The sequence below is a fragment of the Rhinolophus hipposideros genome (genome assembly GCF_964194185.1).
Source record: "Rhinolophus hipposideros genome assembly, chromosome: 6".
Taxonomy (NCBI): domain Eukaryota; kingdom Metazoa; phylum Chordata; class Mammalia; order Chiroptera; family Rhinolophidae; genus Rhinolophus; species Rhinolophus hipposideros.
In genome coordinates this window covers 85,097,670-85,124,851 of record NC_138052.1, presented here as the reverse complement: position 1 = coordinate 85,124,851, position 27,182 = coordinate 85,097,670, and the positions used below count along the sequence as shown (strand labels likewise).

Below are 27,182 nucleotides of genomic sequence, written 5' to 3'. Positions count from 1 at the left end.
AAGGAGCTAAGATTTGGAAGTCATCAGCATATGCCTGAGTGGAAACTAAACAGGTGAATATGTGAAATTGCCCAGGTAGAATGCAAAGAAAAGTGAGCCAGTGACAGACGTAACGGAACACCAGCGTTTAAGGGAGCACGTAGAGGAAGCCCAAGGATACTTTAGTTGGACACTAAAAGCAAAACATGGTGATATATTGTCCTTCCACGATGGAATGAACAATTCTTAGAATCTCTGTACTTGAGCTTTGCAATTTTAAAGATCATTTAAATCTGTTTTGCAATATCCCTTAGTCAGGAAAACAAATTCCGCGTAGCACTACTTATCAATCTCTTTTCAAGTATTTAATTTCTGCCCTCTGCAATCCTACACATAACCCTTCAAAATTTGAAGGCAGCTAATGTGACTCCACTCTTGTTGGCTTAAACATTCTCAGTTCCTTCAACAGTTCCCCATGTGATGATTTTCATTCAGCCTTCACCTCTGGCGATCCTCTCCTGGGCGCACTGCAATGTGTCAACCTGTCCACAAGCAGTGTTCTAACGTGTGCATAGTACACAACACGACAGTATTATCTTCCTGTTTGGGAGACTATATACCCAATAATATAGCCTAAAATGAAGTTTATGAGCAGCCACATTACACTATTAGCTGTTACAATGTATAGTTAACTAAAGTACACAGGCCTCCCCGCAACGTAAACATGTAACCAACTCTTCTCCCCCCAAGCCGGTACTTTTTTTTTATGAGTATATCTCAGTTTATCTTTTTTTTTTTTTTTTTACATTTTTGCTTACTATACATTATTATTTTTTTATTTCTATTAGTTTCAGGTGCACAAGACAAGGTAATACTTAGATGTTCACCATTTATATCCCTCACACTGTGGACCCCCCCATCCCCCATCCAGTATCCCTCCGACCTCGCACCAAGCCATCACATTCTATATATAAAATTATAGTTGGCATTCATTATTGTTTAGCTTCCGGTGTACAGAGCCGTGGTCAGGCACAGCCTGTACTTCTAATTGATTTTTGTTTAGTCCAATTGTCATTTTCACATTTCTCTTTCACTCATATGAAAAGCTTTTTCTTCTTGTTCATTTCACCTCGGGGCAGGAAAGAGCCAGGGCACCTGATTTAAAAAAAAGAAAACTGTAGACAAACATGTAACAACCATCAGACCACGGTGAACCTCAAAATGGACCCCCATGAACTCCAAACCTATGGTGAATGTTTTGATCTAACTACAGGCTTCTGGCTCTATCTTCAAATTTCAACAAAAAAATGGATTAAAGATGGGGCATATGGCAGCCATTGTCTTCCTGATTGATAATCTTTTTTTTTGTTTTTTGGAATTGCCTGTTTCTTGAACCGTTTTTTTCTTCTGAAATCTCTAAATGATTAAAAGTTAATGTTCTTTCAGTGGCAGTCAACAGGGCCTCAATCAACTCTAAAAGATTGTGTCTTAGGCAAATGTGAAACAAATGGACAGAAAAAATTTCTCAATCCTTAGGAGAGGTGTGGCATAGAAGTCAACCTCAAAAAGTCAAGACAGAATTGCCACATGGTACCTCCAGCTGAAGGGCGAGGACGTGAACTCAAAGGCGGCCGTCCGCTTAGTTCTGAGCTTCCTGTGTTTCCTCCCCAAAGGGCAAGGATTACTGCATCCATTCTTTGTGAAGCCGGGATACTAGATTGGTTCTCTAGTTCCATGTCCTTGAGCATCTTCCCATCTGTGCCCTGTTAATGGACAGGGGCTTCCTGTTCCAGTGTGATTGCTGGAGCCAAACTGCTTCGGGTTTGGATGCTGGCTCTACTATTTACTAGGACTCTGGCCTTAAGGAACATTAACCTGTCTGCAAAGTGGAGTTAATAGCAGTATATATCTCAGGGTTGTGAGGAAAAAACGAGTCAGCAAGTGTAAATCACTTAGAAGAGTGCCAAGCACATATTATGCATTCAGTTAGTGTTAGGTACTATTACTTTAGCGTTCCTTGGCCTGAAGTCAGTTTAGATACAGGTATAGGTCCTGCTTGTTTGGTTCCTCCAGCATAGATAAATCAGAGCTGAGCAAGTTGTTAGCATGTAGATGGGTTAAGGACTTAAGGCAGTGTTAAGGGTGTGGGCAACACAGTATAAAACGATGGTTATAATCCCAAATTCCTATTGATTGGGAAGACGAGGCAATTTCCTCCGGCGTACACTTTATTCACACATGCTAAATCTCACTGAACACATCACACTGTCAGGGAAGATGGCTAAGAGCAAGTCAGGGCTGTCAGGGTCCCTATCTTGCTTCTGGCCTTGTTTTGCACCAGGTAAATAAATAGCCAGGAGCAAGATGGGGGACAAAGAAGGGGTAAGGGGGGCAGAGCACAGTGAGGCAGGCAGGCAGGCAGCAGTTCTAGCCAATCAGCACTTTATTTTTCCAGTCAACACCTGCACAGACGTGACTGTCCACTTCCTGACCCTAGGAGGGACCCACACGTGAAGTAGCCCTGGCCTGGAGGAACACGTCTCCTCATTCTTCCCTGGGATAGTGAGAGAGGACCTCACTCTGATCAGACAGAGCTCCTGCTCACTGACGCAGTGCTGGTGTGTGTGCTGTGGGATCCCTGCTCTGCCTGTCATGAACGACTGGGACGAACTAGGCCAAAGGTGCAGTGGAAGCTGACGGGCTACAGTGACCTAAGTGCTCCCCTATGGGCCTGAGCCGCCAGCCCAGGTTTAATCTGTACCTCCCCGACAGGAGCCTCTCTAAAGTGTAGCCATGGAAGGAGGCGCTGGCAGAGTGGGGACTGAGCTGCTAAGGACAGGGAAATCACACAGCAGGGAAATCAAGTAGAGGAGCACAGGATAGAAGAGAAAAATTATAAAGTGCCTGAACTAAACAATCAAGTGGGACACGAGGACAGAGCAGCATAGGTCCCTGAGGATAGGAGGAAGAAGAAAGGGACAGTCCACTAGGGCTTGGGACAGAGTGGAATGAGAATAGAGATGAGGCGGGGAGGCAAGTGCAGGCTGTGGGAAGGACTTCCCTAGTCCTGTTCACATCCACCAACCCAAATGTAAAATTATTTACAAGCTTAAAACCGATCCCAGGTACTGTACCAGGCCCGGGACAGCAGGCAGGCAGGCAGAGGGTGGACTGGCTCCCATCTGACAGCCAGCTGCCCCACGTATTGCCTTCCCCACAGTAGGGAAAGGAGGAAACACTGACACCTCTAGCCAGAAAGCCCCACTGTGCCTGCCATTCCTTCCATGGCTCATGGCTCTGCCAGGGCCTGAGCCTCTTGGTCTGACTGTACCACAGAAAGGGTGTTGGGCCCTTGGGGTGGAGCATCAGGGGGCTTTGGGGGTGTCTCTGGCCCCAACCCCAGCTCTGCATTCAGCTGCTCCAGCTCCCCCTGATCCAGCAACTCGAAGTCCTCAGTGGTGAGTGCCTCCTCTTCCTTAGGGGTCGGCAGGGGTTGGGGTGAGTCCTGGGGAAGAGGTGGGAGCACTGAGGGAGAAGGGACTGGGTCACTTTCAACAAGGCAAAGGAGGGGTGGCAGGGTGGTGGAGGGAGTGGTGGGGTTACCACTCACTGCCTCTGGGCTCAGTGTCTCCACTGGTCCTCTGGGGGAAAGCTTCACTTCATCTGCGGGAGAGCTTGCCCCATTGAAGTGTGTGTTCACAAAGTGAAGGGGGGACGAGAGCCGAAGCAAGGTCTCCTTGGCTGCCACTCCTTCCTCCTCCGAGTCCAGGTCTTGCCTTGACAGGGCCTGAGGGGGGCCCAGCAGGTCTCCAGGAGGGGCCAGCTCTGTCTCCTCTCCCTCCCCCAGCTCCCGGCTCAGGGCCTCCTCCGGCTCACTTGGCAGGCTCTGTTGGTCCAAATCTGTGCAGAAAACAGGGTTAGGAATGGCTTGCTGTTCTGAATGGCCACAATAGGCCAGTATGTTCAAGGATGAGAACTCAGGATATGCATTGTGGGCCAGGCCTTAGATGTTAAGGTCTTTCAGGAGCTTAAGAGTAGAATCAGAGGATCAGTTCCCCAAAGAAAACATGGGGGAAATAATCAGAGCACAGCCAGCATTCTATGACAGGGAACAGGAAGATCGGGTGGGGCAAAGGGCTTTCCATACCCTCCGAGACATCAGTCAGTTGTGGAGTTGTGGCCCGGGATACAGAGAAGCCACCACTCTCCAAGATAGATGCCTCCTCATCTGACAGCTCTGAGTCTGTAATGGCCAAAGCCAGTGCTGTTTTCTTCACATCCACCTATAGGAGAAGCAGGATGAACACGACAGGTGAGGGGAACGAGAGGTCCAATTTCCTAGGAGTACCCTCCCCGCTGACTCCCATCCCCCTGAGAGGTGGCTACTCTAAAGCAGGTCCCCCCAGCCTCCTACTTGACACCCCATCTCCCTTGGATCTCACCACTGGGGAGAAGCCAGCCAGTTCTGTTTCGCTTTCGCTCTCTGTCTCCGCCAGTGGTTCATCACCTCCGGGGGGTACGTTCTTCCCTTGCCGCTCTAGAGAAGCAAGAGCAGCAGGGAGGTGACCAAGCAGGGACAGCGGTGGGCGACAAACGTGACCAAGGGACTGGGAAGTATCTAATTACAGAGTGTTTCACAAGCCGTAAGCCAAGGCCCTCCCCCGCCCCCGGTGACAGGAGCCCTTACTCCGCTTGTCGTGTTTGTGGTGCAGAGCCTCAGCTTCCGCCTTCATGCTGTAGTCCAACTGCATGAGCAGGGGCTCGAGGCGCGTGTACATCCTTTGGATCAGTTCGTGATAAACCACCAGGGGCCACAGCAGGATACTCAGCACTGGGGGTGAGAGCAGGCCCTGAGCTCCCTGTGCCCATTTCCTAAGGGCCCTTATTTACACAGAAAGGGCTGAAGGAAGATGAGGTCCTTTCCTAAGGCGGTGCCAACCTCGTCCCTCCACATCCACTGCCCTTCTCCCCAGATGACCCTTCCATCGTCACTAATCCTACAGCATCCCCTGGAGAGCTCCGTACATGGGTAACTGAGCAGAGAGAGAGCACAGTCCTCCCCCTAGGTCAGTCCAGGGACAGAAGACAAGGAGAGGACTTTGGGAAGGGCGGGGTTAGACCCTACTCACAGACAATGTAGGAAATCATAATCCCTGGGACATAGTGTCCCAGCACAGCCAACACAGCACAGCCGGAGCAGACTCGAGCACAGAACTGCAGAGAAGAGCACAGGATCTAAGAACTGTGGGGTGTGGGGTGCACCCTACTCATCTGGGTCAGAAACTCCTGCTCAGCTGATGGAAGCAGTGGTATACCCTCTAGGAATGCGGTGATCCGGTCCAGTCAGGAGAATGCCCAAGACCAGACAGTGTGCAATGGAAACCACCAAATACCTAATTCAAACTGGTCCGTCTGCCTTGGCAGGAAACAATGTCAGAACACCAGAAGCTTATTCCCTAAGGTGAGACTGTCGCCTGCTCTACCAGTTTACTAGCTGTGAAGGTTGCCTCAAGAAGGCACCAGGCCTCTTGCTTCAGTCTCCAGAGAGGGAATTCACGTCACTCCTTCCCATCCCCCCATCTCTACTTCCCCACAGTGCTGAGAACTAGTGTATGACATGGGGGAATTTACCTGAGCTGGATTCTGCCTCTTGTACTGCAGCAGCTCCTGCAGGTGAATCTGGAAGGTGAGCCAGCTCTCAGCCAGGTATCTGCACAACTCGGGCACACTCAGCAGGTGCGGCCGGGCGCCTGACCCCGCACCCTCACTGGGGAGACATGACATGACCCCTAGAGGCCTCAGACACCAGCTTCCTAAGCACTCAAATCCCTCTGAGAAGGCCAATGAGATCTTCAGTCTAAGCAAATGGACAACCCCACCTCCCAAAGGGAGGGTATCCTGACGCTGGGAAGAAAGCCCAGAGCTCCCAACCCTCTGCCCCCAAAGGAGCAGGCACACAAACACCTACACAATCTCATTACCTGTCCATTCACTATGCTGAGGTCTGTGTCTACAGAAGCAGCCATGCTGCCACACCATAGTGACATTGGCAGTAAAGCAAGAGTGGCCTGCACTCACCTGTAAGAGTGTGGCTCCTCTGGGGACGATGCTATGGAGAGAGGAGGGGGACAAGTTACTGAGTGGTCCTGGGAGACCCTTCCCGAGGCAGACATAGTTGCTCCCCCTCTGTGGTCCCAGAGCACTTTCTTCTGATACCAACTGCACAGTGTTTAGCATTTGTATGTCTGTCTTCTTCTTTATTACAGTTTACCCTTTTCAAACACAGGAACCACATTTTACCAGGTTTATATCCCAAGCAACTCACACATAGCCTGGCACCTAGTTGCTCCCCAAAGCCTCTGAATACATGAATAACAAGAAATACAACAATAAAAGCGGACATTTAGATCATTCCTATCACATGTGAAGCTCTACATAAGCATAAGGTGTTAATCTCCACCTCCTAAAGAAGTTAAGTTCTACCATCCCTGTTTTATAGATGAGGAAATTGAGGCAAACAGAGACTGCCTGGCTTTTACAAGGTCGCACACATGGTAAATGGCTGAGCAGGCAATGGAAAACAGGCAATCCGGCTGCGGAGTCCACAGTCTTGGCTACCACACTCAAGACTAACAATACATTGGAGAAAAGGGGCAATTGTCAGTTTCCTAACTGGGGGGTGGTGGTGACGGCGAGGCCGGTGGCCTGCGGTGCAGTGCCCTCACCAGTCAACACAGCTGGCGGGGTCAGCCACGGGGCGAGTGCGCGAGTGCGCGCGGGCTGGCTGAACCGGGGAGGAACGCTCACCTGAGAAGTCGGGGAGGAAGCGGGGCTGCCAAAGATCCAGCAGAAAATAGGCCAGAAGTGAGATGCTGAGCAGGAAGAAAGGCCGGAGGGACGACGACGACAGCAACCTTAGGGAGAGACAGGCGCCTCCGCGGTGAGTGGGTGCGAGGCCCCCGCAGCCATCGCAAAAGGCGGAAAAGCGCCCACTGATGGGGGGACGGGAACCTCCAGGCCTAACTCGAGACCCGAGGAGAGAGGACTGGAGCGACCCGGGCGGACAAGTGTTTAAAACCTGGGGATGGGTCATTCCCTAGGGCAAGTGTCAACCCCAGAAAAGAGGAAGGGTACCCCGGCCCCCACCCGCCCCTCCGACCCCCGGCCCCGCGGCCCCTCCGGCCCCCCGGCCCCTCCGGCCCCCGGCTCCCCGGCCCCTCCGGCCCCCCCGGCCCCTCCGGCCCCCCCGGCCCCCCGGCCCCTCCGGCCCCCCGGCCCCCGGCCCCCCGGCCCCCCCGGCTCCCGGCCCCTCCGGCCCCTCCGGCCCCCGGCCCCTCCGGCCCAAGCTCTCCCCGCGCAGCCCGGCCCCCCGGCCCCCCGGCCCCCCCGACCCCCGGCCCCCCGGCCCCCGGCCCCCCGGCCCCCCCGACCCCCGGCCCCCCGGCCCCCCCGGTCCCCCGGCCCCCCCGGTCCCCGGCCCCCCGGCCCCCCGACCCCCCGGCCCCCCGACCCCCCGGCCCCCCCGGTCCCCGGCCCCCCCGGTCCCCCGGCCCCCCCGGCCCCCCGGCCCCCCGACCCCCCGGCCCCCCCGGTCCCCGGCCCCCCCGGTCCCCCGGCCCCCCCGGCCCCCCGGCCCCCCGACCCCCCGGCCCCTCCGACCCCCCGGCCCCTCCGACCCCCGGCCCCCCGGCCCCCCCGACCCCCCGGCCCCCCCGACCCCCCGGCCCCCGGCCCCCCCCCGGCCCCTCCGGCCCCCGACCCTCCGGCCCCCGGCCCCCCGGCCCCCCGGCCCCTCCGGCCCCCCGACCCCCCGGCCCCCCGGCCCCCGGCCCCCCGGCCCCCCGGCCCCCCCGGCCCCAGCTCTCCCCGCGCAGCCCGGCCCCGCCCCTCTCCGCGGCCGTTACCAGAAGAGGCCGTTGAGCGCGGCCGCCGTGACCAGGCTGTGCAGCGGCTTCTCCCACACCAGCAGCCGCTGTGCGGCCGCCAGCACCGTCTCCCAGCCGCGGAGGCGCAGCCACAGCGTCGTGGCCAGGCGTCCCACCGCCTCGGCCGTGGCCGTCTCCTCCTCCGCCTCGCCGGTGGCCTCACCCATGCCGAAGCTCAGGCCCAGGCCGAGGCTCAGGCCCAGCCCGGCGCCCCCAGCCGCGCCGGTGCTACCCCCGCCACCGCCGCTCGCCATAGCCCCGCCGCAGCCGGCGCCCGAGCCCGCGAGGAGCCAGGGCGGCGCGGCCGCCGCCGGGGGCGCGTCAGGCGGAAGACGGCGCAAGCCGCGGTGAGCGCCGCGGAGGCCGCGGACGGGCGTCACGTGACAGCGGGGCGACGGGCCCGTCACGTGACGCGCCCTAACCGCGGGGATGGGGCCGCCCGCGCCTGCGCGCCACCGGCTGCCGGTGCCCCAGGTCTTCGACGGGTTTGTTTGGGCTCCTGGAGTGGTGACCCCATGTCCGGGGCCGGGCGGTGTCTGGCTCTGCCTGACCTAAGGACTGTGTTTACGCGTTTGCCCACCCCAGCCCGTCTTCTCTGTGTAGGCAGGGCGGCCAGGGAGTCTGGAGCTGGCATGGTATTCCGTGTGAAGCGGGCGGAAGAGGCAGGAAGGGTGCCCAGAATCCCCGTAGGATCTGCTCCTGCTCTGGCAGGGCGGCGGACGCCCCTTTCCTACACCCTCGTTGTGCTGGTCCTCCCACTTCCCTCCCGAGGAGAAACAAACCCCAGCACGTGACCCGACGGACTCCAAAACAGCTTCACCAACTCAAAAAGTTTATTTCCTCCCGGTCTCTTTCAGTAAACTTTCCCTTCACATGTCGAAACTCCTTCCAGTCCCTTGCTCAAAGCAAGATTGTGGTCAGGAGGTGAGTTTAAAAATAAAACCCAAAACCTTGAGTGCGCGGGGGGGGGGGCGTGTTAACACCATTTATTGAGGCTCACAACGTACTAGGCGCTTTATAGTCTCTTGAATCACTTCATCTCTGCGATAACCCTACAAAATACATATTTAGATTTTAAGTTCAAAAGTACACTGAAAGGTATACAGCAAAAGTAAGTTCCCCTGCTCCCTTGTCCACAGGTCACCCACCATTAAGTTTCTCGTGCATCCTTTCCCACGTTTTTAAATGTACGCTGCTGTGTGTGCATATCCCCCTTTAAAAACCAGTTGGAAGCAACTCTCCTGCGTTTTTGTTTCACGCACATTAACATTTTTACTGGTACGAAAAGTCAGCAGGCTTCGTCCATCTTCTGTGCGGCATGGCCCCCTAAGGAATTGTCCCCATTTCTCAGACGAGGGCACGCTGGGACTCAGCTCCGTGACCTGACCGGCTCAGGGCGCCCAGGATTGGGAGCCCGGCTCCTTCCCGGCTGTAGGGGCCGTGGCTTGGCCCAGGCGGCGGCAGGAAGTGCCCAACGCTGACTCGCTGGCGACACCGCCGCGGCTCGTAAACGCCCGGCAGACGCGCGGCGCGGCGCGGCACTGGCCCCCTGCTCGCCTCGCAGCCCGGTCTCCTCTGCACCGCGCGAGGTGAGCGCCCCGGCCCGCGGGCCTCCGCCCCGAGCTCCGAGCCTCAATCCGGGGGCCAGGCAGCCCGCGGCGGAACAGGAAGAGGCGCCCGCCCGCCTCGGCCCCGCCTGCCGCCGCTGGCGCGAGCGGAGGGGGCGGCGCTGGCGAGGGCGGTGGCCCGCGTCTGGGAGGCCGGCGGGCAGGTGGACCGGAGGGCAGACACGGCTCCGCGCCCTGCTCGCAACTCGTTCCCTTCCCTTCCCCCTTCGCAGGGCTGCGGCTGTCGGCGCAATGGACTTAGCCGGGCTCCTGCTGGACGAAGAAGGCACCTTCTCCCTCACCGGCTTCCAGGACTTCTCGGTGAGCGTGCGGCCCTCCCCTCCCCAGCCTCGCGCCCTGAAACGGGACCCCGGGCGCTCCCCTCTGGGCCGGGCGGGACCGCGAGCTCGCCTGACGGTCGGCCCGGGAGCGGCAGGCAGCCACTCCGGCCGTGCCTACTCGAGGCCCCGGCGGCTAGGCCTTGGGGGAGAGCCTCGGGGTATAGCACTGGCGGTAGGGGTGGCCAGCCAGGGCCCTTCTCGGGGAATCTCTCCTGGGGAGCCCTCCGTGGAGGAGGATTCCACCCCTGTGGACAAGCTGCCATTGGCAAACCATCCAGAGAACGCGGGGATGGTGGGGCACCGACCCACTAGCTGTGAGGCGGGCCTGGGCCGCGCACCCCCTGCTAGCCCGGAGCCAGGTCTCCGTCCTACCCTTCCCTGCCCTTCACCCTCCACCACCCTCCTGCCCTGTTTCAGTTCCTCCCAGGACACCAGAAGCTGAGTGCCCGGATCCGAAGAAGACTCTACTATGGCTGGGAATGGGAAGCGGACTGTAACCTGGAGGAGCTCTCCAGCCCCATGGCAGGTTCGCCCGCCTGAGGTTGCGAGTGAGAGTGTGCAAATGGGGTTGTCAGTGGGCACCGAAATGACTCCAGGTGTGCCCCAGGGGCTGCCCTGACTTTCCAGCTACCTAGCTCGTTGGTACCTGGTATAAATAGAACTGGGTTTATATTTCACTTTTTTTTTTTTTTTTTAGCTCAAAGGAGTAGAAAATACATTGTTATCTTACAACTCAGTGTCACTCTTGATTTGCATACCAGAAACTGTTAATTTTCTAAGAATATTCACCATAGGTTTCCCAAATAAAGCATATTTCTCAAGTGAGAAAGAGTGGGAAACAAACCTAAATAATTTTAGGTGACAGGGAAATAAACCTTCCTGCTGGAAGAAGCTGGAATTCAAACTTGGGACGGGCTTTTTGTCTGTGTGGGAGAATTTGATCTGTATTTTGCTACTATAGTCCTGTCTCCAAAGCCTCAGATAATGTAGATCTGGGTCTTCCCTGATAGTAATGGGGCCGAGTGTGTGTCTGTGTGTGTGTGGGGGTGGGAGGGGCATGGCCGGGGAGGTGTTTGCTTACTCTGTCTTCCTTCTGCCCCCTGCAGACATTGCTGTGGAACTGCTCCAGAAGGCAGCGCCCAGCCCTATTCGCCGACTCCAGAAGAAATACGTAGCCCACGTATCCCGGTGAGCCTGGAGTTGAGGGGGACAGGATGAGAGTGTTTGGACCCTAGAGAGGAGAAAATGGTTATCTCTGAAGAGAAGATGGAAAGATACAGGGATGAGCATAAGAGTTAATTTTCCAAGAGCTGAAAGACCGTTGGGTTTAATTACTGATCCTTTCCGCCACCCAGGGAGGCATGCATATCCCCCTGTGCTATGATGCTAGCTCTGGTGTACATTGAACGGCTCCGGCACCGAAACCCGGACTACCTACAGCATGTGTCCTCCTCTGACTTGTTCCTGATTTCTATGGTAAGGTGCCCCCTTCCCTTCATCTCTCTGGTGAGCCAGGAGCCCGGTGTGAACTCTACTGACACCACCCCTGGCTCCTCTGCAGATGGTGGCCAGTAAGTACCTCTACGATGAAGGGGAGGAGGAGGAGGTCTTCAATGATGAATGGGGAGCTGCAGGGGGTGTGGCAGTGCCCACTCTCAATGCCCTGGAGAGGGGCTTCCTGAATGCCATGGTGAGTAGCTGTTTTCTCGCTTGCTCTGTTTCCTTGGCTCATCTTTATGTTTCTTTTCTCTCTCAGCCTTCTGTTGTTTCTTCGTTTCTCTTTGTGCCTGTCCTTGTGTCTTTCCTTATAGTATCTTCCCTTTCTAGCTCTCTGTACTAACTACAGCCTTTGGGGTTCCTGGTGTGGTGAGGCCAGAGATGGAGCATAGCTGGTCCCCCATTCCTCTAGGCCCAACAGGATCCATCTGAGTCAGAGCTTATCTTACTGCCTTCTGATTATTTGCTTTCCAGACTTTCTGTCCCTAGGCTCTGAGCTCCCTATGGGCATGGACCATTTGCAGGATTATTTTCTCCCCTTGCCCTTAATGGAGCATGTAATGTGAAACCAGGTATGTGGTGATTAAATGAGTTAATACAGAAAAGCTCTTGGAACAGTGTATGGCACGTAGTACCAAGGAGGTGTTACCTGCAGTGTGGTTGTAGTTGCTGCTGCAGTAGCTGCATTATTGAACGACTGTGGCTCATGTCCGAGCCTGGTTTGGTGCCCTTCTCTTCATACCCACAGGACTGGCGTCTCTACACTGACCCTCGGGAGATCTTTGAGGTGCTGAGCTGGCTAGAGAGCTGGTAGGTTCTAAGAGCTGGGAAGAGGGGCTTGAGGCACTTGGGGACTGAGGCCTAAGCATAGGAGCTAGACAAGGGTGAGGGTCTGTGTATCTGGGGGGAGGGAGGAGACAGGAAAGAGACTAGCCCAAGGTAGTGGCTTCCAAACCTGCCTGCCCTCCTTGTAATCACCTTTGGGAGGGTGGGTAAAGCTTATCAAAGATACAGATCTCGGTCTCACCCCCGGTTTCTGGATCAACAGGCAGCCTAGGAATCTGTCTGTTTAATAAGTTCCCCAGTGTTCCCTGGTAGGTCCCACTGGGCCGGCTGCAGGAGAGTTGCAGACACTCTCTGTCTTTTCTCCGCTCCTAATAGTGTGGCTGAGCAGCAGGGACGGCGGCGCGGCTGGTACACCTATACAGACCTGTGTGTACTGCTGGAGCAGCCAACCTGGCAACTGGTCCTGGGCTCCCTCTGCCAGCAGCTGGCAAAGGTAAGGAGGGTTCCGGAAGGATAGGAGGCCTGTGTGGGCTGCTGTGTGGGTGGTGTGATGATGTAAAGTAAATGCTGAAAGGCTCAGGAGATGGGGTTTGGGGTTACATGGTGACAGAGAGCTCTAACTTGGGCTTCTAGAGACAAGGGTGGGTATGTTAAAAACAGTCAGAAGCAGGTTTTAGGGGAAGCGTATTTGGCATCGACCTTTCATATCTTCTTTCCTGCAGCTGTCCTGCCTATTAACTATGGCATATGTGAGCAGTGTGGCCCTGGCTGTGGCATCGGTGGCTGTAATACACCAGTCCTTAGGGTTGTCCTGCAGTCCCCCACGTGGCCCCCCGGACCTTGGATTGGCCTCCAGGTGCCTCTTGGAACCCTTGGAACCCTGCATACCTTCTCCCATGCCACAGTGCCTGCCATCTCCTGCTAATGTCTCCAGCTGCCTGGACGGCGACGCAGGGCTGCGTTCACTCTGGGGCAGTCTTCTGGCCTCACTGACTCCCCCCCCATTGCCTCCCCCAGATCCTCCTGCCCCTCCCACTCTTCTCCATAACTGTCCCTTCTGCCAGAAGCTCCAGAAAGACTCCCCAACCTGCCGTGCCTGTGATCACCCCAACCATACGGTCCCCACTGGGCCCCCCAGCCCCTGGTACCATTCCCACGGCTTGGCTCCACCCTGGCCCTGGAGCCCGATGCCCCCTCTGCTCCCACAGCCCCAGCAATGTTCCCTTTTCAGCATCATGGAGCTGGCCCGCCTCAAGTCTTTCATTTTCCCAGGCTAGGCAGGGCTCCAGGGAACACGTTAACAGGACTTAGGAGGCCCTGAGATCCTGCAGGTGCAATGCTTGATTTAGATCCTCTCTACCTCTCTGGGTCCTTGGTGGTCCCTGTTCTTCTGACTGAGGGAGCTAAAGTGTCGTGGGGCAGGAGGACTGAAGGTCCTTGCTCTCCTAGACCTCAGTGTCTGGCTGCTTGGCCAGGGCAGTGATGGTGCCAGGGGAAGCTCTACTCAGTGACCGGGGGCTTGTCACAGATGGACCGAGAAGCCCCTGTTTCTTCACCTCCCCTGGGCTCTTTTAGACTTTTGCTTTTGAGTTCCCTGGAATGGAAGGGTAAAGATGGGAGAAGGAAGGGGGAGGGAGGAAATGTTGACCAGGGTCTGTGTGATGTCCCTGAAACAGGAAAGCCAGGGATGGATAGGGCCAGGGTGGGGGCTGCCGAGCTATGGGGGGGTGAGGTGGGAAGTCGCCTCCACACCCATCCCTTGGATGTAGTCTGAAGGAGGGACTGCTGGGACCTTCAGCCTTGCCCTTTTGTCTTCTACCCTTCTCTTAGTACCCTGCTCCTGGGCTTCCCTCTCTTCCAGTTCCTGTCCTGGGTGTTCTTTTCACAGGCCTCTCTGGCCGCCGCTTTGTATCTGGGTTTTTCATGCTTTTGTAGAACTGAGGTTTCAATAAAGTTTCAGTTGCATGGCCTGGACTCTTCCTTCTGCGACAGCCGCCGGAAGGCCTTTCTTCCCCATATCTGCCTTCTAAGCCTCCCTACTTCCTGATCCCATCATCTTGCAACTTATTCTCTGAGCCCCATCTCAGAACTTCCCTGTATTTGATAGTCATAGGCTCCCATTTCAAACTCTCCTTTGTCCCTGCTCCTAGCACCCGGGAGTAACTAGCGCTGTTGGACTTGGGTGCCGTGGGGGACAGATAGTGACTCTACCATCCCTAGTGTTGGCCTTGTGTGTCACAAGTTCTGGGTGAGCACCACCCTTGTGGATTCGGAAGTACGTCTTGTGGAGAGAGGCCACGCCGTGGATCCAGCAGAGCCCCATCAGCTTCTTGTCAAACCCTGAGGATACATCTCGATCCTGACTCCCAGTCTGGTCTGACACGTCGTGATAGTATTAGGAGAAGTCCAAGGCTAGGTCATCATTGGAAGAAGGAAAACTGCTCTGGGCAGCCGCACTGAGAGTATTTGGGACTGCTTAAGAAGATCCACAGCAGGGGTGGGACTGCCCCCCTAGTGGGCATTTTGGAAATTCATGGGACATTTTTTGATTAACGCAAAAATGTGAAGGGATGCTATGTGGCATTTAGCTGGACTGGGCAGGGTGCTAGACATCCTGAAATGCTCAGAACCCTCCTCATTAGGAAAAATTCCAAAAACTGGAACGACTGGCCAAAGATCACATATGAAAAGCCTGTTTATCGGAGTCTAGAACTAACTTTTCACATGTAAACATGAAGTTGATTTTGCACATTTTGAAAAAGACTCAGTTTCCTAGGAATACAAATTAAAACTTACTTTGCTTTGTTCAGCTCTTTACCATGAACTTGTTCATTATTTTGGAGCAACAGGTCACCAATGGCAGCACTGTCTGGTACATGAGTTGCCAGGAAAACACCAGTGTCAGTTGGCATCTTAGCCACCACATTCACAGTGATTCTGCACATGGGTGTGGGGACTGGACCACTTCTTGTCTTCTGGTTTAGCTGGGCCCAATCTTTCACGTAATGAAATACCTGTTACTATAAATTACTTTTATTTCTCATTTAGTACAGTGAGGACATTATATAAATGACACGCATGACAACATGTCATTCATTATCCATGCATTTCCTTTTGACGTAGTCTGGGGCCTTGACCATGAAAGAGTTGAGGACAGCAGTGTACTCCTGATGGTTCCAAATTGCAGTGGTGAGGAGGGAATACAGTCTAAAATCTCCCCAGGTTATTTTCTAGGTCTTTCCACCCATCCTATCCTGCTTTACAGAGCCTGGAACGGGAACTAAATGGTGATTCTTGGGGGAGGGGTCTAGAACACAGCTCCCGGGTTAATGGGTGATGGAATTTGCACAAGAGCTGGGCAAAGGTGAAAGGGCCTTGTCCTCCCCCAAATCCCTCATTCCTTCGCTCTGCTTCATTGACACCCCCACCTCCTCCCCACTCCAGGTAGCTAAACTTCACCCAAACTCTGACCTCTTACTCTTTCTACTTAACTCTGGCCCAGGGCAGTCAACACAAGACAAAAGGCAGGACAGCATGAGCCGATCACACACCCATCCCATCCAAGTCCGATCTGTGGGCTTTCGGGATGCCTTGGCTCCCCTGCCACAGCCACCTGCTATCCAAAATCCTTCCTCCCACTCTTGGGCCTCTCTATGTGAGCCCCCTCCCTGGGGCCTCTGCTGTCTTCTGGCTCTGCAGGTAGGAGGCAGAAAGTGCAGGAGTTGGTGCTGACTGAAAGGGGTGTTTGGGGGAGTAGGTGTGGCATGAGGAACCCTCTACAAATAAGTATTCCTGCCTATTTCTGAAGGCGGACCGGTCTCATTCCTCTCCCTACAGCATATCTTGGTTCTGGGTTCTCTGCTCTGTGCCTCCCATCTGCTCCTGTTTCGAAGTCTCCCACCAGGAGGACTGTCTTACTCCCCTGCCCAGCTCCTGGCCTCCAGCCTCTTTTCATGTGGTGTGTCTACCACCCTGCAAACTTGGATGGGCAGCAGGTAAGTGGAACTCCCGAATGGGAGGGAACAGGGTCTCAGGGGATGGGTAGGAGAAGCTTGGGGAGTCCTTTTGGCTGCCACCTGTTTCTAGACCTGCTGGGGCTGCTGTGCCTACAGGCTGCCTCTTGTCCAGGCTCCATCCTTTGAGTTCCTTGTACCTGCTCTGGTGCTGACCAGCCAGAAGCTACCTGTGGCCATCCAGACACCTGGAAACTGTGAGTACAGAGCAAGAGCACGGCGTGAGGGTGGGGTTGGGTGTCAGTCTGAGCTTATAGGTGTAGGTGGGTCAGGATTGAGAACGGGCAATGATGGGACTGCAAGGCATTGTGGGGTCTTGGAGCTCTTGCAGGCACCAGCTGGGACTGCAGAGCAATGGGTCTCCATTCCACGTACCTGTCTCCTCTCCATGCCTCCAATATCCCCAGCTTCTCTCATACTGCACCTGTGTGAGGAGCCCGGTTGCCACGGCTTGGAACTCTGGAACTCTTCTCTCCGAGAGGTGAGTTCCTGGGGGTGGGAGCAGGACTAAGGCCGTGTCGGCATTGGGGAGATTCTGGTTTCCGTTATACAGGGACTGAGCTGCTCTGGGGGAAGGGGGTGGGGGACGGACCCACCCCTGGAATTAGTGAGGAAGTCCAGGCTGAGGTCAACTCAATCTAGAAGAATGTTTTCTCCCCGTCCCCTCGTCTTCTCCACTAGGTGTCTGGGGCAGTGGTGGTGTCCGGGCTGCTGCAGGGCACGTTGGGGCTTTTGGGGACTCCTGGCCACATACTCCCCCACTGTGGGCCCCTGGTGCTGGCTCCCATCCTGGTTGTGGCGGGGCTCTCTGCCCACAGGGAGGTGGCCCTGTTCTGCTCCACGCACTGGGGCCTGGCCTTGCTGTACGTAAGTCCTGAGTGGCGTGGGGTGGTGACCAGTGGGGTGTGTGGGGCTGGGGGTCGGCACAGTTGCTGGCTCTCCTGCACTGAGCAGCTGAGTAGGGACCGTGCTTTGTGGATTTGGAATCCAGTGCTTTTGCTGGATTTATTTGGTCTCCCTGACTTTCACACTGCCTCCTGCTGACCCCCAAGGTGACTTCCTTCCCCGTCCACAGGGGCTTTCTTCTCTGGGACCCCCTTTTAGGGTATTCTGCCACTCCCACGTCCATCATGACCCTAAGGATGCCTGCTTCCTCTTGCTCCTAAAGCTCCTTCTGTCTCCTAGGCTTATCCTGCTCATGGTGGTCTGCTCTCAGCACCTGGGCTCCTGCCAGTTACCCCCATGCCCCCGGAGGCCGGCTGCAACCTCTTTCACCTGCACTCATATTCCTACCTTCCGACTCCTCTCGGTATGTGGCGGTCTGGGCAGGGGCAGTGAAGGTTAAGAGGGCCGGCACAGAACGCTTGCTCGGCACCGTCCTTTGGCTCCTGTTCACCCTCTAAGGCTGGCCCTGGAGGACCTGGGGGAGGGGTTCTTTTCTGTCTCAGTCTTGCCCCGCAGGTGCTGGTCCCAGTGGCCTGTGTGTGGATCGTCTCTGCCCTTCTGGGTCTCAGCGTCATCCCCAGGGGGATGTCTGCTTCCATGGAGCCACCATGGTTTTGGCTGCCTCACCCCGGTAGGTTTTCTCCTAGTCTTCCATCCTCTAACTCAAATAAAGGCGTCTGTATCTTTGAACTCAAGATTTAAAGAATTTCATTTCTGACTTAAATCCTATGCTTTCTCAAAACACACAGGGGAGAAATTGCTAGTCTGAGGGGCAGTGCCAGCCCACCACGGGTGTTTTATTTGGTGTTAAGAGACGTCTGCAAACCTTACCACTCCCTCTTGGTACTATTACCCCATGTACACATTTACGTTACCTACCCCCACAGCCAGTGGAGTCGGTGACCTATGTATCAAGATTGTTTCTGAAGCATTATATATGAAATTTGCTCATTCATCAATTTAATAAATGTCTGGTGAGTGCCAATGATGTGCTAGGCACATGATAGGGGACATAGTGATCAACAAGACAGACATGTGGTAAATGGAACAAAGAGGAGGTACACTGTGTGATGAGAGCTTATAATGGGGAGTCTGCCTTTATAAGAGGGGTCAGCAAAGGTATTCTTGAGGAAGTGATCGTTGAGCTGAGATGTGAGAGATGAGTAGGCGGTAACTGGGTGAAGGAAGAGAGAAGAGCATTCCAGGTCGATCATATTCAAAGGCCCTGTGGTGGCCAGCAGTACAAGTACAAGGGCCTGAAACAAGGCCAGTGTATCTGGAGTGAAGGAAGTGAGGCAAAATATGGTGGGAGACGAGGCTAGAGAGAGATAGCTAAGGATCCGACCAAACAGGACCCTGTAGGCCATGGTAAAGGGATGGTCTTTATCCTAAGGGTTTGGTGGTTTTATCCAAAGCATTATCTTCAAAGACATTTGGGCTTCCAGGATGCTTCTGGCACAGGCATTTGGAGGCAGGGGGGTGCTGCAGGCTTGAGTCTGGTCCCAAAGTGCCTCTTTCTCCCTCCTCAGCTGAGTGGGACTGGCCCTTGCTGACGCCCCGGGCTCTGGCTGCAGGCATCTCCATGGCTGTGGCTGCCTCCGCCAGCTCCCTGGGCTGCTACGCCCTGTGTGGCTGGTTGCTGCATTTGCCTTCTCCACCTCCACATGCCTGCAGTCGAGGGCTGGGCCTGGAGGGCCTGGGCAGTGTGCTGGCCGGGTTGTTGGGGAGCTCCATGGGTACGGCGTCCAGCTTCCCCAATGTGGGCACAGTGAGTCTTATCCAGGTATGTGGATGGGGGTGTGGGTGAGGGAGCTGCAGGTGCAGGAGAGGGAAGGGAACTCCCACTGACCGACTGCCAGCTGTGCCCAGCACTCTGCCAGGCCCTTTGCAGAAGTGATCTCTTTTAGGGAGGTGCCTAGAAGTGGTAAGGGGCTAGAAGTGTGAGGAAGACACTGATCTATACCGAACTCCTTCCATGTCTCAGGCACTGTACCAGGGCTGGGCTTCCAGGGAAGAAGGAGTCAGACAAAGTCCCTGCTGTTCTGGGGACTTCAGAGAGGGAGAGGCAGACAATTTAAGCAAAAAACATAAATAAGTTTTCTCAGTGTGAAAAGTGCGATTAAGAAAACAGAGCAGTGGGATTTATAGATGATGTAATACAGAATTGTACACCTGAAATCTATGTAATTTCACTAACAATTGTCACCCCAATAAATTAAAAAAAGAAAAGAAAAAGAAAACAGAGCAGGGTAGAGGGACAGTGGTTGAGTAAAGGAGGCCTCTTTAGATAGAGGGCTGAGGGATGCTTCTTGGAAGGGTGACATTTGAGTTGTGATCCAGATGGTGAGAAGGGGCTGGCCAGCAAATACCTTGAACTGTTGAGGAGCTGGCTGTGTTTTCTAGTGTCTTCTCTTCATGTAGGCTGGATCTCGGCGAGTGGCCCACTTGGTGGGGCTGCTCTGCATGGGGCTTGGGCTCTCCCCAAGGCTGGCCCAGCTTCTCACCACCATCCCGCTGCCTGTGCTTGGTGAGTGCGTGTATCAGCAGGACTGGGATTGAACCAGTACACCCCACTCCAGTGTGGCCCAACTGGTTGCTTGGGGCTGGTACCCTTTCTTTCTGACTAGCCTCCCTGATATACAGATATGATTGTGTGTCAGCGGCCCTCATTTTCTTAGCTGAAGAGAAGCCCTTGATTGGACTTCTGGCCGAATCAGAAACAAGCCTTTGGTCATCTCTATCACAACCTGCCCTGCCCTGCAATGCTCTCTGCTATGCCAGCCCTCTCTCAAACCCTTTGATTACTTCCATACGAGACAGGTGGGGTGCTGGGGGTGACCCAGGCTGTGGTTCTGTCTACTGGATTCTCCAACTTCCACTTGGCTGACATTGACTCTGGGCGGAATGTCTTCATTGTTGGCTTTTCCATCTTCATGGCCCTGCTGCTGCCAAGATGGCTTCGGGAAGCCCCGGTCCTGCTCAGCACAGGTGGGAGGAGTGGAGAGGGAGAAAGGGGTTACTCAGTGGCAGGAAAGCAAGGGCTTCAGGCTTCAGGCTCTCTAGACTCCAGGCCCCACACCTTCTCTGGGCCTTGCTATAAATAGTTCCTCCATTTGTTTAGCAAGTATTTACTGAGCACCATGCTAGTCCCTTGGGATACAAAGTTGCCTCCAGATGTTACAGTGCAGTAAAAGAGTAAAAGGCACATAACAGGAAAGGTTCAACTAAAGAGCTGTGCTGCTCAATGGTGAGAGAGATGGATGTCTTCTATTTGAGAAGATCCAGGTAAGTTTTATGGTGAAAGTAACATTGAGCTAGTCTTGGAGGATGGTAAGATTTAAACCCATTTTGTGAGGTCATTCCTGGTGGAGGAACCATCATAAACAAAGACGTAGAAGGAGGAAGTCATAGTGGATGTCCTGGGAGCAACAAATATAATAGTTTAGTTTGTTAGCTCAGCTTGGCAAATAGTGGCTCTCCACTGAGAATGATTTTGCTCCACAAGGAATGTTTGGCAATATCTGGAGACATTTTTGGCTATTACAAACAGGGGAGGGGAATTGGTATGTAGTGGGAGCCTAGGGGGGACTGGCATGTAGTGGGTAGAGGGATGCTGCTAAACATTCTACAATGCACGGTACAGCCCCCCCTCAAAGAATTATTTGGTTTAAAATGTTAGTAGTATTGAGGTTGAGAAACCTAGGCAATAGCACAGAAGGTAAGTGGGAAATAAGGTTAGGGCTTTTAGTACCAAACTTTCCAGAGACAGGGAGCCTAGAACTATCAAAACATATCTGGGGGGCATATGGATGCTCAGAAGATAGAGTATTGAGCAGGGATTCTGTGGGAAGGGCCTGGGTGTGGGAAATGGAGAATAGAGGGACAAAGGACAAAGGGGATGGAACAATTCAGAAAGATCTGTCCTTAGTCCAAGACGTAGGTTTAGGTCTGGAGGTAAAAGACTCCTTGGCATTGCATAGGATCAGAGTTCCCTTCCTGCCTGGCCCCAACCCCCTATAGGCTGGAGCCCCGTGGATGTGTTACTTCATTCACTGCTCATGGAGCCCATCTTCCTGGCGGGACTCTTGGGCTTCCTCCTAGAGAACACCATTCCTGGTAAGTTGAGGCTAGGCCCCAGCAGATTGGGGAATGGCCAGGAAGTCATCACTCCCTGGGTTGGACAATGGCCTGACCAACCTCTTTTGCAGGCACACAGCTTGAGCGAGGCCTAGGTCAAGGGCTGCCATCTCCTTTCCCTGCCCAAGAGGCTCGGATGCCTCAGAAGTCCAGGGAGAAGGCTGCTCAAGAATATGGGCTCCCTTTCCCCATCCAGAACCTGTACTTCTGCATTCCCCAACCGCTCCGTTGCCTCTGCCCACTGCCTGAAGACCCTGGGAATGAGGAAGGAGGGCCCATTGAACCAGGAGAGACAGTCGACTTACTGCCTGGTTTGGGGGAACAGTACCCCGGGTCTAGCAGAGAAGAACTTAGGTCCCAGTGATTACCAGAATTCCTACTTCTGCCCTGGTTAGTTTAGCCCTATCTCCTAGTTTGCTGGAGAGTCAGCTCCCAGGTTCTATTTTCTCCTAGGGAGAGGGTGTGTGTGTGTGTGTGTGTGTGTGTGTGTGTGTGTGTAAAATGGACCCACCTAAAGGTCTCATTTCCCAATAGGTGTGTTGCTTTCCTTCTCTTAATTAGGCCTAACTGTTCCAGAACAGGGGCTATGGTTTAGTGGGCCATGAATGAATAAATGAGATTTTGCCCGTGAACTATATATTTGAACACTAGCATTCATTTAAATATTTACTGAGCACGTCTCGTGTGCAAGATCCTGGAACTACAGATATGGATAAGACAGGGTACCTGCCCTCTCAAGGCAATTACGGTTTAAAGAGATTTATGTAATTCCTAACTAAAATCCAAAGCAGAAGGTAGTCCATAATAAAGATTAAAACAATGCCATGGGAGCAAAGAGGAAGAAACAATTCTGACTGGGAGTAGCTGCTTTATGAAAGAAGCAGCACTGGGCCTGGCCTTGGCCAGAGGAAAATTTTTGTGGAAAATGGATGGGGAGAATTTTTCAGGCTCAGGTATCCAACTCAAGGAAAATCATAGGTTGTACAAAGTACAAGATGAGTTGAGGGATTTCAAGCTTCTCAGTGGTGATGGAGCATAATTATGGGAGTGGATGGAGAAATGAGACAGGCGAGGTTAAGGATGAGGTTAAACCACGGGATTTATGCCTGGGAGACTCATCTTTCAAACAACTTGAGTGGTGAGGGCTGGAGAGATTATCTAGTGAAATTCAACCCTCTCATTTTATATACCGGGGATGCCAAAAAAAAAAAGGATACTCAACATTGCTCAAGCAGTACCAGTTTGCCGTTCTCGGAAGTGTCTGGACACTGATGGTAACCACTTTGAACACCTCTTATAATTGCGCAAGTTAAACGTTACTTGTATTCATCTTTTATCGGTGTATGTTGAGTATTACAACTTTAATATAGTTTTCCTTTCTTAATATGTGTATATAGATTTTTGGCACCTTCTGTGTATATGTGGTTGGACAGGTAGGGGAGGGAGGGAAAGTGACATTTACCGACAAGTCCAAATATGGGGGACCCCTCTCCTGCACCTCCTCCGGCATTCTTTCCACTCTGCCAGGGAGACTCTAAAGAGCGCCGTTGCGCCCCCACCTCTCTACCAGCGGGTCGTCCACCCTTTCTTCTTGCTGTTGGGGTCGCCGTGGTCCTCCAGTTCGGAGCGCTCCTTTAATCAGCTCAGATGCCCCGCCCACGTCAGGTCCGGGCTCCGCCCCTGTTTCCCAAGGCCCCGCCTTCCCGGGGAGGTGTGGGGGGTGCCTCTACTTTAGGCCTTTCGGTTTGCGCGGTCGAGCGCGTGGGCCTGCTGCCGAGAGGGTGGGAGCTGTCGCAGCCGCTCACGGTAGGTGGGGTCGGGCTCGAATCGGGGCCGAAGGCTGGGCCAGGGCGGGGCGGCGAGGGGCTGCTCGGGTCCTGCAGTTTGGCGCCGGCACAGGAGCTCACTCTCAGAAGGGACTCGCGAGCGGCCGGCGATCCGGGGCCGACCTCCCGGGCTGGGCGGGGCTGCGGGGGCCGCGCGTGCGCAACCCTCCTCCCGGCAGCGAGGCGGGGTCTGTGAGGCTGCTCCTCGGCCGGCCGATTGGTGTGACGCAGCCGCCGCGTGTCGGCTTTGTTACCCGACGCGCCCCTCCGGGGTCCCGAGCCTTGTCTCAGTGCCACCGGTGCTGTAGGAGTGGAAAGGTGGTTCGCGAAGGCCCTTTAGCAAGGGCGGATGGCAACTGGACGCCAGGCTCCTGGGACGGGGTTGTGTAAAGGGAGCGAAGGTTCGTCCCCTCCTGGAGGGACGGGATGCCACCCGGCTCAGAGGGTGGCTAGGGCCTTGCTGCCCTCTGCAGGATGGCGGAGGAACTGCGCGGAGAGGCTGTCACCGCCGAGGGGCGGGGCTTAATGTAGACCGCGCTTCCTAGACGACCCCACCCGCTGCCCTCGGTGCTCCCCGACTTCATTCAGGAATAATAAACGGGTGAATCTGGTTAACGTGAAGATTAAAGGCAGTGTTGAATGAAAAAAGAAGGAGGTGGGACAGACGGGCCTAGACCCGGATGCGTGAGATGGGAGCAGCTAACCCCCAGTCTGGTGCTGAATGTCTCAGACCTTTTCATGGGGCATGTTGACCCTGGCCACATTTTCAACTGTCCCACTCCCCAAACGAAACAGAAACCATACAGTTTGAGGGTCCTGAGCTTCCGGGCTTTCCGAAGTGACGGGCTAAGATGACATGATTTGGGTGACTCTGAGTGCACACTGGTGAGTGCTTATTAGGGAGAGAAGGACTTGGCGACTTGACTTCACTTGCGTTTGCGACCTTTGGCAATGTGGAACTCTGGTCCAGTGAGGACTAGCTTAATCCTTCCAAGATCTTCTCTTCCCCGTAGGAACAACACGTGGGAAATGTGACTGAAGTGTCATTCTCCAAACATAAGGTTTTGAGGCGGCTGCAAATAAAAATCACATCTATTTAAATTTCACCAGTCTAGTGACTGTACAAGTTAAATTATGTTACAAAGCCACGCTTCAAAAACTAGGTTGTGGTTGGAAGACCAATAGCTTAGACTGAGATGGAAATGACTGGAGGAACAAGCCATGTTAACCTTGTTAATGAAATCCAAGGAATTTTCTTTGTATTTTAAGATGCCTCCCACTTCACTTTGTATTTATAGACTGAAATAATGAAGGAAATTATAACACGCCCCCCCTTTTTTAAACCCACAGGAAAAATCAAACTTCCTGTCTAGTAGCCATAGTTAATGAGCATCTACTACTGTGTTTCCCCGAAAATAAGACCTAGCCAGATCATCAGCTCTAATGTGTCTTTTGGACCAAAAATGAATATAAGACCCAGTATTATATTAGACCTGGGATTATATTATATAATATGTTATATTACTATATTATATCAAAGACCCGGTCTTACATTATATTAAAATAAGACCTGGTCTTATATTAATTTTTTCAATAGATTTTTCGTGGCTGAGAGGTACTAAGATTGGTCCTCAGTTAGTTATATACTGGGGTGGGGAGGTGGGGTGGGTAAGGGGTAAGGGTGAGTGGGGAGAGTGTAAATCCATGCCTTCTATTTTATTAGGGAGGATTTTCACAAATTTATTTGATATAGAACTGTTTGGTGGTACACCCCCTCCCCACAGGCCTGTGGTACCCAAGGATGCTTTGCTAAAATTAAGACTCTCCTACAAATGGAGGAACTGGAGCAAGGCCTGTTGAAGAAGCCATGGGCATGGCTACAGCTTGACAAGAACTCCCTGTTGGCCAAGGCTTATATCACCAAGCAGGGGTATGCCTTGCTGATTTCAGATCTTCAAGGAGTGTGGCACGAACAGGTGGACACTAGTGTGGTCAGCCAGCGAGCCAAGGTAAGTGTGAAGAGAAGTACTACTGTGGGTGGTAGTGGATAGAATGTCTTTCCTCGTGGAGTTCTGGGGACATTAACATCAACCAGCTTGCTGACCTGTCAGCTGCCAAGGAAGGTTGAATCAGGTTGGGACAATTCCAATTAATGTCCTGCACTTTTACCTACTGCCCTGGGATCTTCCCATATAGTTTTGTGTGTGTGTGTGTGTGTGTGTGTGTGTGTGTTAGTTTCTATACTGCATACAGTAAAAGCAGAACTGTGAACTAGGCCAGTTGATCTCTCTTTTTGTTCTTTTCTGTTCTGATGTTGTTCTTTCCTTCCCTTTCTCTCATGCCCACTGTCTTTATGTTCACCGGAGTTTTCCTTGGCTGTTACTTATGAAGGAGGCAGTTTCCTTTTAGCACCCTCGCTCTGTACTTCTGCTGTCTTTTTAGGAGCTGAACAAGCGCCTGACTGCTCCCCCTGAGGCCTTTCTCTGTCATTTGGATGATCTGCTTCGCCCACTGTTTAACGACATCGCTTGCCCTGGCAAAGCGACCTTCTCCTGTGATCACGTGGCAGAGGCACTGATACTACGGGTGCGGAGTGAACTCTCCGGTCTCCCCTTCTATTGGAATTTCCACTGCATCCTGGCCAGTCCTTCCCTGGTAAGTGCAATTCAAATATGGGGTAGGGGAGGGGACTGCCAGCTGCTTTGAGATGAAGTTTTTAGGTGCTCTTATTTTTTTTTGTAAACTCCATTTAAAATTGTCCAGTTAGAAAACTTTCCTTGACTAGACAGAAGGCAAAAGGATTCTTGATGGTACATCCTTTCCTTGCAAAGGGAGCAGAGTTCTACATGCTTTGTTGGGTGTCTTTATTTATTACTTTATTTGTTCAACATTTATTAAGTATCTACTATGGGCCAGTTGTTGGGTGTCCAGATCTAAAACAACATAGCCTGTTCCTGGAGTTCATAATCTAGTGAGAAGACAGATAGGAAACAGAGTGAGAAGATGGGAAACAGGATAAAGTATGGTAAATTATTTGATTGAGGTAAATCCAGGAAGATTGAGGATCTAAAAAACCATTATGTGTGTGTGTGTGTGTGTGTGTGTACATATATGTTATATATGTATATGTTGAAGCAGCCATGGGTATGGCTACAGCTGCTAAGAACTCCCTATTGGTGTGATAAATATACGGTGTGATAAAAAAAATACGGTGAATGCTGCTGCCCAGTGCCATCCAATGGAAAGGCAGGGGTCTTTAATACGGGAAGCAGCGCATCGAACCTTAGTAACAGTGTGTGACAAGTTTCAACTTGTTCAGTGCAGTCAGTCGGGTGTGAGCTACGGTTGAGAGAAGGTGAGTTTTAAAGTGTGCAGTAAATGATCCTCTATCATGACAACGCTCCATGTCACACATTGCTTTTGTTTTGGCAATTTCTATCAAATGAAAACATTACGATGTGTCCTCATCCACCTTATTCACTGGATCTGGCACTGTGCGACTTCTGGCTCTTCCACAAAGTCAAAATGACCATGAAAGGTAAACGTTTTGAAATGATTCAGGACATCGAGGCAGCCACAACAGTGCAACAAAAGACACTCATGAAAGAGGACTTCCAGAAATGCTTCAGAAAGTGGCAAGAATGATGGGATAAGTGTGTTGAAAGTGAGGGGGAGTGTATTGAGGGGGATTATGGCAATGTGTCTTTTACTGTAATAAATTATTTTTATTTAAACATTCACCATAGTTTTTGATCACATTTCGTCGTGTACATACTAGGTCAATTAAGTTTGTGAACTTGTCGCAACGATGTTGCTAACCTTTTTTTGATATCAGATTATTCATTATGAATTTGTACTATTTGTATCATTTATAACCATTCATTATGAATTTGTACCAACAGGACAAATAGTTAACTAAGTTTACCATTTGGAAGTGCTGAAAAGGCTGCGTGAAAAAGTTAGACAACCTGAACCTTTCGCCAGCAATTCATGGCTCTTGCATCACGACAGTGCACCAGCTCACACGGCACTGTCTGTGAGGGAGTTTTCAGCCAGTAAACAAATAACTGTATAGGAGCACCCTCCCTGCTCACCTGATCAGGCCCCCAATGACTTTTTTCTTTAC

The 27,182-nt window shown here is 53.1% G+C and overlaps 4 protein-coding genes across 10 annotated transcripts in view; 3 read left to right on the top strand and 1 right to left on the bottom strand.

Annotated features, from left to right (window-relative positions):
* Window positions 1–326: 326 nt before the first annotated feature.
* Window positions 327–8,280, bottom strand: RETREG2 (reticulophagy regulator family member 2). Of its 5 annotated transcripts, XM_081050906.1 has the most exons (11): window positions 7,884–8,279; window positions 6,787–6,893; window positions 6,058–6,088; window positions 5,611–5,746; window positions 5,109–5,193; window positions 4,667–4,810; window positions 4,422–4,516; window positions 4,127–4,262; window positions 3,590–3,879; window positions 1,574–1,742; window positions 327–1,134 (listed from the first exon to the last, which is right to left on the bottom strand). In XM_081050906.1, the coding sequence occupies exons 1-11, from the start codon at window positions 8,156–8,158 to the stop codon at window positions 1,100–1,102; spliced, it is 1,503 nt and encodes a 500-aa protein (XP_080907032.1). In that variant the 5' UTR covers window positions 8,159–8,279; the 3' UTR covers window positions 327–1,099. The 5 variants fall into 5 exon arrangements, with proteins under 5 accessions (XP_080907032.1, XP_080907033.1, XP_080907031.1 ...); XM_081050907.1 differs by lacking the exon at window positions 1,574–1,742 and having other exon boundaries at window positions 784–1,134; window positions 7,884–8,280; XM_081050905.1 differs by lacking the exons at window positions 327–1,134; window positions 1,574–1,742 and adding an exon at window positions 2,405–3,484.
* Window positions 8,281–8,677: 397 nt separating this feature from the next.
* CNPPD1 (cyclin Pas1/PHO80 domain containing 1) lies at window positions 8,678–14,102 on the top strand. 2 transcript variants are annotated; one of them, XM_081050909.1, is made up of 10 exons: window positions 8,678–8,828; window positions 9,256–9,493; window positions 9,745–9,832; window positions 10,270–10,378; window positions 10,959–11,040; window positions 11,208–11,328; window positions 11,414–11,542; window positions 12,098–12,159; window positions 12,511–12,628; window positions 12,858–14,102. In XM_081050909.1, the coding sequence occupies exons 3-10, from the start codon at window positions 9,764–9,766 to the stop codon at window positions 13,410–13,412; spliced, it is 1,245 nt and encodes a 414-aa protein (XP_080907035.1). In that variant the 5' UTR covers window positions 8,678–8,828; window positions 9,256–9,493; window positions 9,745–9,763; the 3' UTR covers window positions 13,413–14,102. The 2 variants fall into 2 exon arrangements, with proteins under 2 accessions (XP_080907035.1, XP_080907036.1); XM_081050910.1 differs by lacking the exons at window positions 8,678–8,828; window positions 9,256–9,493 and having other exon boundaries at window positions 9,564–9,832.
* A 1,519-nt stretch (window positions 14,103–15,621) lies between these two features.
* SLC23A3 (solute carrier family 23 member 3) lies at window positions 15,622–22,613 on the top strand. Of its 2 annotated transcripts, none has more exons than XM_081050902.1 (12): window positions 15,622–15,834; window positions 15,973–16,130; window positions 16,248–16,345; window positions 16,556–16,629; window positions 16,830–17,011; window positions 17,334–17,457; window positions 17,610–17,724; window positions 18,623–18,876; window positions 19,515–19,620; window positions 19,914–20,081; window positions 21,114–21,209; window positions 21,302–22,613. In XM_081050902.1, exons 1-12 carry the CDS (start codon window positions 15,670–15,672, stop codon window positions 21,592–21,594), a joined length of 1,833 nt encoding a protein of 610 aa, XP_080907028.1. In that variant the 5' UTR covers window positions 15,622–15,669; the 3' UTR covers window positions 21,595–22,613. The 2 variants fall into 2 exon arrangements, with proteins under 2 accessions (XP_080907028.1, XP_080907029.1); XM_081050903.1 differs by having other exon boundaries at window positions 15,641–15,834; window positions 16,264–16,345.
* A 320-nt stretch (window positions 22,614–22,933) lies between these two features.
* Window positions 22,934–27,182, top strand: part of NHEJ1 (non-homologous end joining factor 1) — a 56,035-nt gene continuing 51,786 nt past the window's right edge. The window contains exons 1-3 of the mRNA XM_081050901.1: window positions 22,934–23,036; window positions 24,841–25,065; window positions 25,499–25,711. Coding sequence (XP_080907027.1) covers window positions 24,889–25,065; window positions 25,499–25,711 — 390 coding nt within the window. The 5' untranslated portion in view covers window positions 22,934–23,036; window positions 24,841–24,888. The remainder of the gene's footprint in view (window positions 23,037–24,840; window positions 25,066–25,498; window positions 25,712–27,182) is intronic.

Excerpts from the sequence above, each read along its gene's own strand:
- RETREG2 (XM_081050904.1), bottom strand. The coding sequence starts at position 8,158 with ATGGCGAGCGGCGGTGGCGGGGGTAGCACCGGCGCGGCTGGGGGCGCC. Across the intron at positions 6,089-6,786 it reads CTTCCTCCCCGACTTCTCAG|CATCGTCCCCAGAGGAGCCA; the intron begins GTGAGCGTTCCT and ends CTCTCTCCATAG. Across the intron at positions 4,263-4,421 it reads TGGCTGGCTTCTCCCCAGTG|GTGGATGTGAAGAAAACAGC; the intron begins GTGAGATCCAAG and ends CTTCTCCTATAG.
- CNPPD1 (XM_081050909.1), top strand. The coding sequence starts at position 9,764 with ATGGACTTAGCCGGGCTCCTGCTGGACGAAGAAGGCACCTTCTCCCTC. Across the intron at positions 10,379-10,958 it reads GCTCTCCAGCCCCATGGCAG|ACATTGCTGTGGAACTGCTC; the intron begins GTTCGCCCGCCT and ends TGCCCCCTGCAG. Across the intron at positions 12,629-12,857 it reads TCTGCCAGCAGCTGGCAAAG|CTGTCCTGCCTATTAACTAT; the intron begins GTAAGGAGGGTT and ends TCTTTCCTGCAG.
- SLC23A3 (XM_081050902.1), top strand. The coding sequence starts at position 15,670 with ATGAGCCGATCACACACCCATCCCATCCAAGTCCGATCTGTGGGCTTT. Across the intron at positions 17,458-17,609 it reads CTACCTTCCGACTCCTCTCG|GTGCTGGTCCCAGTGGCCTG; the intron begins GTATGTGGCGGT and ends CTTGCCCCGCAG. Across the intron at positions 17,725-18,622 it reads GTTTTGGCTGCCTCACCCCG|CTGAGTGGGACTGGCCCTTG; the intron begins GTAGGTTTTCTC and ends CTCCCTCCTCAG.